Below are 17,584 nucleotides of genomic sequence, written 5' to 3'. Positions count from 1 at the left end.
AGACTGGTTGAATACTGGCCTACATTTTGTATTGGGGAATGCACATGTACCTGCATATGTAGCAGGCTCAACAGCTATGTCACAGCACAGGGTAAGATACACCTGTGTGCAAGTGCATAACCACAACCAATGTGAACACAGCCACAGCCACATATGGTAAGCTAGCATATTATTACAGTATATGGACTATCTGTTCTACACCATCCTCATATGTGCCACTCACAGAATGATCCTACATATTCTGGGCTGCCACACAGTTTGGTCTGATGGCTGTCTGTGGCATGGGACATGTGTGTATATGGCCCTACAAACATGTACAGCAAAATGGTACCATACAGTGGGGCGGCATGTAACATCAGATAGAAGGGGAGCTAGAACAATGACATCTACCACAGTCTGTACACAGGCTAATGTACATATTAACAATACACACACTGCCAAAATTCACCATCACTACACAGACCTCAGTACTGTACAAAAATCCACAGAATGTCCAGGTTATGTCATGATATATAACCCCTACTGTACATGACATGTGTAGCAATCTGATATATCACTGGCTTGTTATCAGATATGATGACACTATTTATGGTGTACAGCAGATATGCACCACTCCATGAATGACATATGTACAAAGGTTAACAGAGTTGTGGCTGACTGCACATACACAGGGCTAGTATAGACACATTTCTGTGATAACCTCATGCATTTACCATTATAACAGGATTTGTTGCAACATATGTCCTATGAGGGATATGAAGTCAGTAACTGTCACAGCCTTCACCATCTAAAGACTGCAATCCTCACACTGCCTTCTGCATTCCACAGATAGATGCACCGTGGCTAACACTTGAAACCAAAGGCACAACACTGCCCAGTCTGCAGATGCCCCTGCAGATGGGGATTCCTCATATACATGGAACTGACATGGCAGGTATTGCAACATGTATGACAGGCATATCCAGACAAACACGGTTAAACCAACATTACTCCAAATGCAGTATAGCAGCACTTATAGTCTGTAGTCAGGTCAGGCACATCCCCCTCCTGTTTGATGCCACCTTTCCACAGTGTATGTTGTTAGAGGTAAATCCCCGTTCCATCTGAGATGCTGTTTGCCAAACAGCAGATCAATTTCCTGCTCACAGTGACTGAAAAGGGCCAACACCAACATGATGTTCCTAGGTATTGGAGTGTGTTTCCATGCATTTGGCTATGGGAATGATACCACAGCTGTTCCACATTCAATCAGCTAGGGGAGGGCTGCAAATCATACAGAGGCCATCAGCTGATCATGAGCATCACTTAAATTACACATGCTGCTGCCTAAGAAAAGCAGGTGTGGGGCTCCACATCCACCAGAGAGGGGGTGGGGGAGGCAGCCAGAGGCAAATACATGTCAAGGAGTGGTTGGAGAGTAAAACTGAAGCATTTTTGTGTCACACACGTACCAGCACAGGGTATCAAACCCTGACAACTATGTAGTGCTATCAGAGTTTGATGCAGTTATTGGATGTGCCACCTGTTGTGGAGCACTCAGAACATATATGTGATGGTGAGTGATATCTGCAACAGGGATACAGTAGATATATGGTAGGTGATGTACACATGCCTGTCTGCATGAACAGGTGCCAGCATCAACACAGGCACACTCACACAGGGACGCACACACATTGACACACTTGGCAGGGCCAGGAGTGCAACTCATCACTAGTGGGATTGCCAAAACACATCAATGTGCAGGTATCACATGCACCACATGGGTCATATGAAGGTTGTATTGGCAAAGAGTATGATGAGGTGTCAGACATCAGACAGCATGCTTCAGTATACCCTGGGGGGTTGTAGTGAGTGGAGATGAGGACATAAGCACCATACAACACACACACAAACACACAGGGTGCCAGTTCTGACATGCATGAGTGCATGTCTGCATGGGTGTGTTGTGGTCAACTGTGCCAGCAGGCAGTACAAGGGTAGAAGATGGGTATATCTTGGCATCAGACTGCATGACAATGGTCTGCATTGTGGCTCAGGCCTGTAGTTTCTGCATTTGCCCACACAAGTGGGTATTGCATCCCCCATCCAGTCACCTGGGTGACTATTGTGTGTGACCAATGCTGTGCATCACTTGCCATGTATGTGTTCCTTAATCCATGATATGGATGGTGTCTGGGATGTGCACACCTCCCACATGCATGTACAGTGACATGTGCTACTGTACCTGGTGTGTCTGGCCCATGTTGTGAAAACAGATTATTATCAGATGTGCCAGTTTTGCCCACCTGTGGCAGGAACTGGTAATAGGCAGCAGGTTTACCCTGCACCTACACTGATAGCATGCTAACTGCATTCCCTGATGTCAGTGTCATCTGTCCATACAGGGCATGTTGTCAGGCATGGTTTGTCCATTGTGAGTCACATGTGAAGGCACCATAGGTGGTGCAGGTGTCCATTGGGGAACATGGTGGAGGTGCACTGTCTGCATGTACATACATATTGGACAGATGGGCAGGGTGACATGCCCTCTGTAGCCCACTGCTGTCACTGCATATTTACTATCAGTGGCCAATATGCAGTGTACTACCCACATATTGGCTGTTGCCATGGCATATGTGTGCATATGACACATGGGTTGAGTGCGTGCTCTGGGTAGTAGTGGGGTTGCTAATTGTAATTGGCTGGCCTTGATGTCACATGTATGGTTATGGCTTTGCACCTCAGACTCTCAGCTAATGTACATCTGTTATCCCTGTATGGTTGACATTGTGATATATAGTAGGGCCACCATAAAAGAAACAAACAAATCGCCTTCCACATTGCCCACAGGTGTTTGACACTCACAACGACTTCTACACAGGATATGAGTTACAAAAACACACCTGTCATATCTGCGAGTTGAACCCCTACCTGACTAGTTTGTCATACTATGCAGTTATAGCACGTGCCATGGACATTACTGAAGTACTTTTTCCCCAAAGGTGTATTTCGCAATGAATGACATCAGCAGGATCATCAAAGAAGGGCATTTCAGTTGTACTGCGAGTCACTGGCCTAAAATGCATTGCTCCCTACACAGAGAGTGGGATACACACAAAACATCCACAACTGACATGTGTGGATATAGAACCCCTAACAGAGGTCTACAGCATACAGCTGTTATAGGATGCACCACAGGAATTACTCGAGATGTTCTTCCCCAAAGGTGTATTTCACAATGAATGACATCAGCAGGATTATCAAAGAAGGGCATTTCAACTGTACTGCGAGTGACTAGCCTAAAATGCATTGCTCCCTACACAGACAGTGATACACACACAAAATTTCCACAACTGACATGTGTGGGTATTGAACCCCCGACCAAGGTCTATATTATACTACAGCATGGAGCTATAGGTCACACCACAGGGATTACTAACAAGCTTTTTCCACAATGTTATATTTCACAATGAATGACATCAGCTGGATTGCCAAAGTATGGCATTTGAAATGTACTGCATGTGTAGCCCATAATGCATTGCTCCATACACAGACATTGGAGCACACACAAAACCTCCAGAACTGCCATGGGTGGAGATGGAACCCTACAACAGTTCTAATTCACACTACAGCAGTTACAGGACATGCGACAGAGATTACTGAACAACAGCCATCCCAGAGGTGTATTTCTAGGTGGGTGACATCAGCAGCCTTGCCAAAGTTGAATATATGAATTGTATGGAGTGTGAGTAGCCTAAAAAGCATTGCGTTCTATTTAGTCAGACACACACAGTTTTCAGGTCTGGGATTAGAACACCTACCTAATTATTTTATCACGCTACACTAATATGCAGTTATAGGACACGCTACAGAGATAACGAGGTTATGACTTTCACAGACGTGTATTTCTGGGGGACTGACATCAGCAGCCTTACCAAAGTTGAGTATATGATTTGTACAGAGTGTGAGTAGCCTAAAAAGGAATTGCTCTTTACTCAGTGTCTGACTGACACACAAACACAATTGCCTAGTCTGGGGTTAGTGCACCTGCCTAACTATTTTATCACACAACGCCACTATGCAGTTACAAGATGCACTATGGAGATCACTGGGCTATAATCTTCCCATAGGTGTATTTCTAGGTGAGTGACATTAGCAGCCTTGCCAAAGTTGAGTATATGAAAAGTACGGATGTGAGTAGCCTAAAAAGCATTGCGTTCTATTTTGTCAGACACACACAGTTTTCAGGTCTGGGATTAGAACACCTACCTAATTATTTTATAACACTACACCAATATGCAGTTATAGGAAAAAGCATTGCTCTTTACTCAGTCAGACACACACATGGATTCACACACAAGCACACACTTTTGCCAGGTCTGGGGTTAGAACACCTACCTAACTACTTTATCACACTACAGTAGTACGCAGTTACAGGATGTGCTATGGCGATTACTGGGCTATGATTTTCCCAGAGGTGTATTCCTAGGTGGCTGACATCAGCAGCCTTGCCACAGTTGAGTATATGAATTGTAAGGAGTGTGAGTAGCCTAAAAAGCATTTCTCTCTACACAGTCAGAAACAGGCAGACACACACACACAAATACACACTCACACAATTGCCAAGTCTGGGATTAGAACTACTACCTAACTAGTTTATCATTACAGCAGTACACAGTTATGGGACGCCCCATGGAGATTACTGAGCTACTGCTCTCCCAAAGGTGTATTTCACATTGGATGAACTCAGTAAGCTTGCCATAATACTGCTATGAGGAGGGTGGTGTGTGCATGGGCCTTAACACATTCCTGTAGGGGTTGACATGCCACATGCGGGCACACATGGGGTTATATGTCACAGGTACATGTTTACAGCTACTAGATGACTACTTCCTTGTACAGTCATGTTCCACAGCTGGTACGTGCACCACATAGTCTGTCATGCTCACAGATACTGGTGGGTAGTATCTGCAGTGAGTGACATCTGCACCTCATGTGTTTGGGGCCCTTTGGCTGTGTGCTGGGTGGGACAGGGCCGGATGGTTCCTGGTCACAGTCACCCTCTTCCACACATTTATGTCCATCTACCTTTGGCTTATTATAGTGTGTTGTCTTTACATATGTGTCTATATTCATATCCACTGTGTGTGAAAGACAGGAGTGGTTCACGCTGATGTGTCTGCACTAAGAATTGCGACTGCCAGATATGTCTAGTCCACTGGTGTTTGCAGACATGGCCTTCATGTGTTTAAGTGTGTGAGCATGCCCAGTATGGCCATCTGTATTGCATGTGTGGATCAAGTCCAGCTAGTTTGTACTGTGGTGCTGACTTTTGTGTTGTACACCGACAGGTACCATGCTGTGACTGCAGGGTATCCATCAGTTATTTGCCATTGACTTTTTCTACATTTTTGCATAGCAGGGGGAGGGGACACCTGACTGTTTCTACATTTCTACACAGGAGTGGGGGGTGCACACCTGACTGTTACTATAAGTGTACGTAGGATGGGGGGGCAAACCTGACACTTGTACACATTTGCTAGGACTGTACTTGTATGTCAGGTACTCCATTTCAGACTGTAAGCTTACCTGTCTTGCTGGCTAGAGGCATGCCAGTGTACTACAGATCTTTAATTACCTACATATTAGTTTCTGACTTACTAGCCTGCACAACTTACATCCCACTGCCTGGCCTTCTGTAGTCTGCCTGTGTAGGCCTGGGGGAGGGGTTACCCACAGGACTCATTCAGAGGCCATAGTACAGCAGTTGTTTGTGTTTGTCTACACCTGTCCTGCTGGCTGAGACTGTTGTTGTGTATGTGAACCTTCCTGACTGGCATGTGTGGGTCTTATGGGCACACGTCACTCAGCCCATTTCCTGCAGTGGATTTTGTCACCCTGTGTAGTACTGGCTACTATGGTGACTCCAGTATGTGTTACAGATGTCATGGTGCCACGATGGGTGTCTACTGTCTGCTGCCATATCATTCAGCCACCTAATTCCCTTGCATGCTCACATCCATACCATAGCTACAGGTAACAACACATTCTACTCCATTTGGCAATTGGTAGGTTGATTGACTTACCTTGAGGGTGTGCCAGACATGAGGATGGTGCTGGAGGGCTGCCTATGTTGGATGCACATAGTACACTCCCTATACATGGTTGAGCACAGGTAGTGTCATGTTTGGCATACCTTTTACTGTCTGTGCAAGTCAGAGAGAGGTGTCATTGCCTGGGTCCCTACTGTGTCAGTGCATATGCTATGCGTTGCCTCTTTGCCAAGGCCAGGGCATACTGGGCACACCTCCTTCTGCCTACCAAGGCAGGCTCAGGTTGTTCCCTCTCTGAGTCACTCTGTGCCTGTACAGGCCTTGGCATTGGTGGGGGACTGTGTGGCCCTGCCCCATGCTGTTCCTGTTCCAGCAATTTCCGCAGGATCGTATTGTGTAGCATAGCACATACCATAACAATTTGGGTACATGTAGCTGGTGAATATTGCAAGACTCATCCAAATGTGTCCAGACACTGGAACCGTGGCCTGAGCATCCCAATCACACGCTCTATTATATGTCTAGCATGTGCGTGTGCCTCATTATGGCATTGTTGTTCAGGTGTGTGTGCATTTCTGATGGTTATCAGCCACAGCTCCAGTGGGTACCCAGCATCCCCCACTATGTGACCATAGCGGATGTCCACAATGGCAGATCTGTGGTACAGCTGCGTCAGATGCCATATGTGTGAATTGTCATAGCTTCCAGGGCAGCCAGCACACACATCCATTATAATGCTCTGGGCATCACATAAGACCTGGCAGTTGATGGAGGGGATGCCCCTGTGGTTGATGTAGGCCCTTCCCTGCTCACTGGATGGTGCTTTGATGTGTATGTGCATGCAGTCTATAGCACCCACTACCCCAAGGTATTCTGCTATTTGGTGGAAGAGGCGCATATTGCTGGTCAACACCTCACGTGTGTTGAGGAAATATACGTACTCACTGGCATGTGCTGCCATGGCATCCAGGAAGTGGTGGAATACTCTGGATGCTGATGCCTGTGAAATCCCCATGATATCCCCAGTTGTGCTTTGTGAGGTACCTGTGACTAGTATACCTAGGCCTACACATACCTTGGTATCCACTGGGATGGGTTCTCCACGGCCAGTTTGGTGTGTCAGGTGTGGCCGGCACAGCTCAACAATTTGCTGTAGGAGGTCTCTGTCCACCCTATAGCGCTCCACTATCTCCAGCTCATGTAGTCCCTGGAAGGTTACCCTAGGTCTGTACATTCTTCTCCATCTTCTCACTGTGAGTTGTTCAGCAGCATTCACATCCTCACTCCCCTCAGCCTCTTGCACATGATGTTCTATGTTGCCTGCTGCAGCCCTTCTCATTTTGTAGGTTTGTTTGTTAAAATTTCCCCGCATGTATACACCAGTGGTCTATAGTGTGGAAAAACCAGAGGGGAAGGTGTTTTCTAAGTTTATAGTAGTGTTCTGGGCTGTGCTGGTCTGCTGTCTGTGTAATTGGCTGATTCTGATACATCTCACCTGCCAGCTAAGCTAGTTCTCCTTGATTACCATCTTACTGCTGTTTTCCCTTCCCATTGCCTCCCTGTTTAAGCCCGGGGGTGCGCCGTGCAACAGAGTGCTGAAATGTACACAGAGCTGCTATTTCCTGGTTTAACTTCCCTTTTCTTTCTGTAAAGCCTGGTGCATGGCATGCACACCCACTTACACTTTGTAAAGAGTGCTAGGCAGGTTTAGACACACCCCTAGCTTAGCTGTGCAAGCTAGGAGCAATCCCATGCCACAGCGCTCCAATCCACTTACAGTATGCCTGACACCCACCCATGATGTCACCTATATCCTAGTCTTGCACCCAGTTATTTATACTCTTACACTCTTGGGACCTGCCTCACACCCTGGGGAAAACTGGGATTCACTAACATTTTCCTCATTTGCATAGGATTGCCTGCTAATGCATAGTTACATACCCCACACTGAGCCTCCCCCCTTAGTAACCATTACTCACTGGCCAGGTTGTCTTATGCCTGCCATTGACTTGCATGGCAGAATACTGATTTTAGTTAAAATGCTTATTTTAGGCTCATTTTATTACCCCCCCCCCCGAGATCCCATTTGCGTGCCATTGCCCTATGCTTAAACAGCCGAGATCGACAAAAAAAAAAATTAATTTGTTGTTTTTTTTTGTTTTTTTTAAAACAGTTTGCAATGCCAGTGGCCTTCTACTTGGCCATTGGCATGCTTCCTCAATAATATGCAGCTTTTATTTGGAGCTAACTGAGTACATTTCTGCAGACTGCACTTGTCCTGCACTGACAGCTGCCAGCTTCCTGGATTGCAGATTGCTCTCATTTGCATGGTTTTCACCTGCAAATCAGGGTAATTTGCATACAGGAGCATGGTCCATGCAGGATTAGCCTAAGAGCTCACATGCATGTCCCGGGAGCTCATTCCTGGATCGCACTTTGGCCATATTGCCGAAAATAGCTCTTAGACTAATCCTGCACGCTATAAAGGGCTTTGAAAATCCTGGGGAGTAACTATTATGTTTGTAATATTTTGCCAGCAACTTACAATATCTTAACAACCACTCAAGTTACACATATACTACCAGCAGCATTTTCTTCATTTAGCAGAGAACTTTCATATGAGGCTATGAAGTTATGTCTGTGTTACTTAGTTGTTGAGATATTTAGAAAAATGTGAAAATTATATCTATATAAACTAATCATAAAAACAACAGTTTATATCACTTTACCTGCACTAGACAGAAGTCAAATATTAATGCGATTGAATTTGCCATTGTGTAAGCTTTACGATTAAACTTTTTAATGCCTTGTACATAGCATGGTTTTAGAATTATTGATGCAAATATGAACAAAAAAAATGATGCCTACAGGCATCAGTAGGAGTTAACTGCAGATGCACCTGGAGGTGTCACTCAGATGTAATGAGTTAATCCCCAGCTTGGGGTTTTTGTCCATGGTACCTGCATGTGTGATTATGTCAAAACCTTAGGGCAGATCACAATAGACAGTATGCACTGTCTTAGATTACTCCAGGCCTACCAGATGGAATCAATGTGCTGTGACAACATCACAGATCACCTGTGGCATTACTGAGCACATACACTTCCCAGATATGGTGGAATACACAGTTCAACAAACTCTGCACACAGCCTATGTTCCATACAAGGGTGTACATCGGCATACATCCACCTACAATGGAGGATAACACCTGATGCATGCATATATAGAAACATCCTGACTATCCTTGACTGTGAGGTACACCAATATGCCATCATGGACCTCTTCTACATGTATGCTAGTATTACTCCAAGTGTATGCACTAGACCTGTGTGAATTGTTGCTGTTGCTACATCAGGTCCATTACATCTGATAGATGTCCTCAAAGAGGTCATCAAAGGCATGTATGACAACATTACCATCTTGTGCAGCTTGAACAGGTAAAGGCATATGACAAAAAGTCACACTGTGGTATTTAATCAACACTGTCACATTTGTCGTGAAGCAGCTATATCAGTAAATGGCTAGGCCAGTGTATGACTTATGTGGCATCTCACTATGTTGAAATGTGTGATGTGACATATATCTCAGGTTCAGTGATCAGGTCAGTACATCAGGGATGTCCTCCAGGCCCTTGTATGCCGCTTAGTTAAGTAATGGACATCACAGATGACATACACAAGCTGTGTCCAAGCAGATGCCTGAATGACTACAACTTGTGGACAATCATTGGCTGCAAATGTGATATTAGTATAATACACACAGTATCAACACATACTAGAGTCTGCTGCCATAGCCAGGATGACACTTGCATTGATGAGACACATGGAGGGATGTGCTGTATCAGGAAACGGACACAACACCCAGGTATAATGTGGACATCATACCCTATAATCACACAAATAGGTATGTGACCTATTTACTGGGATAGCAGGTAAGTGCTAGATCCATCAGTTGTAGAATGACCTTAATTTTGCCTCATATTTTTGATCTGTCCCAGTTAAAATTTGTGATTTTGCAATAAATCACTGAGGGCTGAAGTGACTATATAGTGACATAAATTTGAGTTTCAGACATCATAACCTTCATAAAATGCATGCTAACACAAACCATGTTACTATAGCAACCTTATAAGTTTGTGTAATCAATATTTGAGATCTGTCAGTATTTTTGTGCCTTTGTCCACCCATTATTTTAGACTTTATCCTAATTTCTTGCATGAAGGGGTTGTGAGGTATGACCAGCATGTGGTCAAAGTGCTGACTCCTCCAATTACTGTAGCACAAGTACTAGCTTTGTGACAGACATGCATATCAGAAGGCATAATAACATCATGGTTCCCAGCATTAATTACACCAATAACTGAATACAGTGCACCCTTCTTTATGTACCTCCTTAGACATGTACCAGTGATGCGTAACTGAAGTGTACCTCCTTTATCACAGTACGCAATCACACAGCTTATTGGCCATACCTAGGTATTCTTTCTGTGGAATATACACGACTGTCTGATGGTGCAAAACACCAATTATGTTGTTACACCAGATGCATGTGTGCTACCTGCTCACCCTATGCATACACTGCATACATCTTTGTTTGACAACATTAATGGCACGTATATCATTTGTGATGGTGTGAATTGTGCCAATGATATATGCCATGCAAACAAGGCAATGAGCCTGTAGTGCCCATACTGTCACATACACGTATAGCAGTCTCCCCTCACACCTCCTGCAGATATTACAGTATCAGGACAGTGTGCATGGATGCCCTCATAAATCATGGAAGTCTCACACTAGTTGTCCATGTGTGTGTTGCAGACTCATCTGTTATCACTCCACATCACATATGTTCAGTCAGAGGCATGGGAATATCGGTGGTATTATTCAGATATTGCCCATGATTGTGTTTTGTTCTTGTAATGTTTGACATGATCCTTTCCCTCTGGCCACCATGCTGGAGACCTCTGCTGAGAGTACAGTCATATTCAGGTATATCATTTTGCTCAGCTTCCCAATATGCACCCTACCTCAGTTGTATGTCATATCCCTAATAGATGTCCTTTGGATTATTTATGTAAGGATGCTTATCTCACACACACATCCTTCCCATTGTTATGTCACCTTGTGTGACAGTCACAGACAACACATTTTCACTGTTTAGTCCATACTGTACCATATAGATATATGTTTTGTGTTGCTGCTACAATCATTTTCCATTGACATGCCCTCCTCTGCTGTACATGTGGCAGTTTCATATGTACTTTTTCCCTGTGTTCATTCCTACAATTCATCTGCGTGCCTTTATTCAATACACACACATCACCTGGGTGAATGTTTTACATGTCAGTCCCAGGTCCTGTTACAGATCATTAACTTATCTTTATTACAGAATGTCAGGAATGGGATATCACAGTACTCTGCACTGTAGGTACACTGTTCTGTACTGTGTTTGGACCATATAATTCCAATGCATACCTCTCTGCTGCCCAGATATTCTCAGGTTGTCCAGCTGTTTTCATTTTTAAATGTGTGGCTATCTGTCATTTCACAGAGATGATCTCAAGACTGCTGAGACTTAGACTTACAGATATTTGGGTGCATATCTCTCAACTGTCCTGATATGTGCAAAATGTCCAGTTTTTGAATCATAACTGTGATAGTTTCCTAATAACATGTTTCGCTGGCAAATCAATGGCATGTCATTGCAGAGTGCTAATGTGCAATCTATATATTCTATCAACTTCATAAGTTTTGACGTAGATCATGATAGATGCCTTTGTCCTGATGTCTTGCTCTGACAGGTTGTATGGGGGGGGGGGGGTGGCAGCTGAGCTACTTTCTGCAAAGCCAGTGTGATTTGCAATGTTTTAAAAGTTTATAAGAGCAATATTTAAAAAGTGCCCCTATTTTTTTTTTACCTTTGTTTCCCTTTTATGTCAGGCTTTGATCAGATTTCTTGCACTAAGAAGTTAACAGGTATGGTGATGTGTACTGTTCATTTAGGAGTGGGGTGGACTTTCTGTTCTCTTTTTTATAAGAACTCAGTATCCATGTTGGGATTCAAGGTTTCACAGCTGCCAATAGTGACACAAGCCACGAAACCCCAGTTAGGCATGCCCTGTTTCATTAATATGCATTGCGGGCTGACAAGTACCAATTGCAGTCATGTACATGGATACAATCCATGTAGGCTCTACACAGAGCCTACACAGAGTTTAATGAAGTTTGGGGACTGATTTTTTTTCAGGAATCAGGAATGGAGCTAAAGCACTAAAGAATGTGGTTGAATTTTAAGTTTTCAGCCATTTATTAATTGAGATGTGAGAGGTATTTTTCCCTGCATTGTAATATCCATGTATTTCATAACTAAGAGATAATTATACACAAAGTTTATGTTTCTGATCTTATGTGATTCTTCATGATCTGTATAGATGTCATTAATTTTCCATTGGATTATAGAAAGTGTGTACTTTGTATCTGAATTTCCATTTACTTAAAATTCTGAATTTCTGATTTGTGCATTATAAACAATGTTAAATATAAGAAAATAATTAACTTCCTTTCTGCATAGATGTTAAGGCACTAATCACTTGTACATGTTACGTCTGTCGATTAATTTCATGGAACATGGAATAATAATCTGTGCAAATGAGATAATCTGGAAATAAATCAGTACCCAATTAGATCCAGGAATGGCCAGGTTTTGAGTATTCTAGTATCATTTTCTTTGGATTTTTGTTATGGCATGTATTGCACATGCTATAACCTTGCACTGCTTATTGGCTGATACATTATACCACTTGTTGCTTCTTTGCACTTTGCTGTTCCCACATATGACTCATACATTCTCTGCTACATTTGTTTTCCCGCTTGTTTGGTTAGTAGTTTGGTCAGTTTTGAATATGTATTACTGGATACAACTTTTTTTTTCCTTGAATGAAACTAATACTCATTTTTCTCTGTTTAACAATGATCTTTGTTCAGACCAAACTCCCATTGTGCACCTTTCAAAAACTGTATTTCTTAATCAGTGTCAGTTCACCTCTGCAATTTGTTCCCTTCTTCTGTCTCAGCCCTGAAACTACCCAAGAATAACTAGTTCTTCCTGTAAATATTTTTCATGTTTCTCTGATATAGTCCATTCACTGTATCTCCTACATTTAATCTAGTAACTGGTATGGGATAATCTTCCAGATCATACTGATGTTGATTATGTAACATTGCAATCCCAGAGGTGCCTTGTTCAAAGACACAAAGGCTTTACAAATACATTTTCTGAGCCTTTTTTTCTGGTACCTGAGACTCTTTAACATAGCTGTATACCATTTTGTTTACTCCACCTCCCAATCCTTCACATATCTTTGCACCAGTTGTTTAGAATGCCTCCTGTTATAATACTAAACAGGAATGCAAGGGATGTGTACTGACCTAAAGGCATATTACATTTACACAACATATGTCTTTCTTCAAATACAGTTATCTGCCAGAAACCCTACTTTGCAGATAACACTGAAAATAATATACAACTGTCCAAAATTTGTACCACTTGTTCATCTATAAACAATGAGTAATGGTCAGTTTTAGCCACTTTATTTAGATCTTGAAGATCCTGAAGACTGACTTATCTTTTCCTCTCTGCAAAGTGCCATGAAAACAAGGGAAGTCTGTTGACTTTATAAAAAAAAATCTTACCAACCACAGTCCTAATAAACATGAATTCTGTTTGGTCTAATTGATTTTTAATGATGCCAGAGCTTTCCACATACTTCTAGTTTTACTTTGTTCTGAGAATTATTGATGCCTTTCTCTATGAACTTATAATAATATTTGCATTTATTATTCTACAGTTTTATGTTAAAAAAATGGATGTTCCTTTGTATCTTCCACATATATATTCAAAAGAAATGTCAGGACTATTTGTATTCATTCATTTATTAATTAATTTACTTACTTTATTCATCTGAATTTTCTAGGTAATGAAATGATCTGTTCTAATCCTATTTAGGCATAGACCATGCTTATGCATAGCATGCAAAAATAATTGTAACTTGGTATATAGCCCAGATACAAAGAACATGTTATATTTAGAGAACATTAACTAAGATTAATTCATGTATTTTTCATGCCACAACAATGCTGTTATTAAAAAGTCATTACCTTCCAAACATCCAGTGTTTTTTTTTTTTTCACAGTGTAGAACTTAGGTAAATATGTGAAAGTGAAATACAGCAGAAAGTAGTTTGGTAAACATCAGACTGAAGTCTAAAAGCTGCAAATATGGATATCAACTGATGAATTAATTGTATTCCTCTTTATGCATTACAGGTTGGCGGTTTTGATGGAATGAATCGACTTTGTACTGCAGAGGCCTATGATCCACTTACAGACACCTGGCATGCCATCCCCAACATGTTAATCCCTCGTAGCAACTTTGGAATTGAGGTAGTAGATGATGTTCTCCTCGTTGCAGGAGGATATAATGGTTCTTCAACTACTTTCAATGTTGAATGCTATGACAAGAAGATAAATGAATGGTTTGAGCTCAGTGACATGGGCCTTTCCCGCAGTGCTTTGAGCTGTTGTGTCATTGCTGGCTTGCAAAATGTTAAAGAATATGCAATGCCAAGGGACAACTATGTTGTCTTTGAACATTGAATGGAAATGAGGTTTCAGCTTTCACTGGCTTATTATGTTTGAACATTCAATTTTACTGTTCAGTTTTAGAGCGTACAATAAAAGAATAAAGTACTTATAGCAAAGAGATGTGACGTTTCTCATTTAAATACTCAAGTGTTGTTTCTCATGAAAATTTATAGGCTTTTCAGTATAGTAGAATAAAATGCATTGGCCTAATAACACAGCAACGTGTTGCTGCTTTAAAGAATTTAATTGACTTATTTATGGGGTACCTGTTGCTATTAGTTTGAAGTACTGCATTTGGTTCTTCATATTTCATGATGAAATACATAAGAATATACGTTGCAATAAAATTATATCTCAAACTCTCTGTGTTGTGCAGGGTGATGTACGGTACTTTAAGAAGCGAGTTACATATGCACACTATCTCAGTTTCAGTCTCTGGCAACAAGGTCAGTGTAATAGCTCATAAGTTATTATGACTATATCTGCGCTATCACTGCTGGCTATATCAGCTTTGCATTTCAAGGTCGATTGTGTTGAAAAATACTAATAGGAGTGTAGTAGTTCAGATGTTGTCATCAACACTGAAAAGTTCCTAAAAGTACAGGCATGTATAGATCTATATCTTCTTAACTCATTCATTTTTAAGCTCACTCTCCCTTCTGTCTTCATAGCAGCATAAATGTAGTGGCCCAGTATTTTACACTGTCCAGTAAAACAAAGAACCCCACGATAAATCTATGTGTAATCTGAATATGCCTTTATATTATGTGATCAACTTCTTCAAACTGAGTGGAACAGAAGCACTGATAATACAAGCTATTTTTGCAGACTTTAAACTTTTCACACTTCCCTTAGCAAAAGTCCATGAAAATAAGGGGAGTGTATTCTGCTTAATAACAGTCAATCAGCTTACCAAATATTTTTTTCAGCAGAAAGTAGAAATCTTTTATGAAGTCCTAATCGCAGTTATTGTGCACTTGTACTAAGTTGTAGTACTTGTAGATACTGTGTAATTACAAAGCACTCTGAGACCTTAGAAGTGGCATTATTGTGATTGCACCAGTCAAATTGTTTCTGGGCTGAGCTTGTAATTGGTTATTGCTTGATATCTATATCTATAATATATATATATATATACAGCTATATGTATATGTGTATAAATATATATATATATATATATATATCTGTCTGTGTGTGTGTGTGTGTGTGTGTGTGTGTGTGTGTGTGTGTGTGTGTGTGTGTGTGTGTGTGTGTGTGTGTGTTTAATATTCCCACCTATTTTTACTCTTTACAATAGAAAACCATTCCACTTCTGAGTCCCAGTCATTTCTCCTTTTCTCAATAAAGCTCACATTGTTGAGAATATTAACTGGGATCAGATTAACAAAGAGGCTAGATGGGCTGCAGCTCTAGGCTCACATGTCTGAAATAGGCCCTACTGGTTCTACTCCCAGATTAGTCTGTAAGACTTTGCTGTTGTTACACCAAATATATAAGCCACTTATAATTTTCAGTTGCAGGCCCAGGTGGCCCATAATCCAGCACTGATAATAAAGTAACGTGACATGATTGTATACACACAAAAACATAGCACCGTAAAACAAAGATTTTAAGACTGGTGTTCAGGTAGAAATAAACATTTGGTAAGCAACAATATTCCTACACAGTCTAGTAAAAAACAAACAAAAAAGGCAGACACTGTATTTTTAAGTATAAAAGGTTAGCACTTTCGTCAAGTTTTATTCCACTCAACTTCTTCAGACAAAATTGAAGCAAGACACCTAAAAGTTCACATGGCATACTCATCCATTAATTATTAAAAAATACACACACGCACACACACATATATATATATATATATATATATATATATATATATATATATATATATATATATCTATATATATATATATATATATATATATATATATATATATATATATATTTATATTAGGATTAAATAAAATGTCACTTATATCTTTAAAAACTTATTAACACTTAAAGCATACATCCTAAATACACATTCACTAAACTACCTAAGTAGAAATTCATAAATCGTTTATATGTTGAATCATGAAAATTGTCAATGGAAACAAAGCACCACAAGATAAGAAATAAAAGTAAGATGAAGAAGGGGGTGGGAAATGGTGAATGGTGTAAGTGCAAAGTAACAGTCATCTTTGTAAACTTTTTATCTTTAACACACTGCCTAAAGAGCACACATCATTCAAAGCTGGTTTTATGTATGCCCTAGTTCTTATTTGGAAATATAATTCTCGCACCTCCAATTCTACACTTAAGGGACCTCTCCTAATGTCATATTCAATTTGATCAATAGCTCTAAACAAAAAGGAATGCCCTGGGTAATCCCTCATATGCTTACCCAGGGCATTTTTGATTTTCCCTTTCAGATGCTGTAAAGGTGTTCATTTACCCTCTCTCTCAATTTACGCTCGGTTTTACCTATTTAATAACCAATGCAAGACTGGCACTAGGCTACATAAACTACCCTAGTAGAGTGACAATTCAGTCTTGCCCTGTTGGAATAGTCAATACCCATTGTTTTATACTTGTTGCACATGCACTTATACTTGCAATATGCACAAGCTTCATTCACACTTGTACATTCTGGGCATCCTAGCTGAAATAACTGACTTAATTTCAAGTAGGCCCTTGAAGTTTTTAGCTCTCCTAAAAACTATCTGAGGACCAGACCCTAAAATTTTCAACCTCTCATCTGTGTTTATTTTTTCCCAATTCTTCCTTAGCACATGTTTGATAAGGCAGGAAATTAGGCAAAAGCTGGTAATAAATGAGTGAGTGTAATTACCTACTTCGTTACTCTTTTCTTTGACATTTTGACCTTGTCCCCTATTCTGGTTGTTACCCCATCCAAAAAACTGAGAATTG

General features: G+C 41.0%; 1 protein-coding gene across 1 annotated transcript in view; it reads left to right on the top strand.

The window, feature by feature from the left end:
* The window catches only part of LOC122792852 (kelch-like protein 10), a 217,671-nt gene extending 202,985 nt beyond the window's left edge, over nucleotides 1–14,686 (top strand). The window contains exon 5 of the mRNA XM_044060412.1: nucleotides 14,357–14,686. Coding sequence (XP_043916347.1) covers nucleotides 14,357–14,686 — 330 coding nt within the window. The remainder of the gene's footprint in view (nucleotides 1–14,356) is intronic.
* Nucleotides 14,687–17,584: the final 2,898 nt, after the last annotated feature.

This window comes from Protopterus annectens, chromosome 2.part0 (genome assembly GCF_019279795.1).
Source record: "Protopterus annectens isolate FY-2018-M chromosome 2.part0, PAN1.0, whole genome shotgun sequence".
Lineage (NCBI taxonomy): Eukaryota > Metazoa > Chordata > Ceratodontiformes > Protopteridae > Protopterus > Protopterus annectens.
The sequence above is the reverse complement of the archived record's forward strand: the minus strand, read 5'-3'. Positions and strand labels throughout refer to the sequence as shown.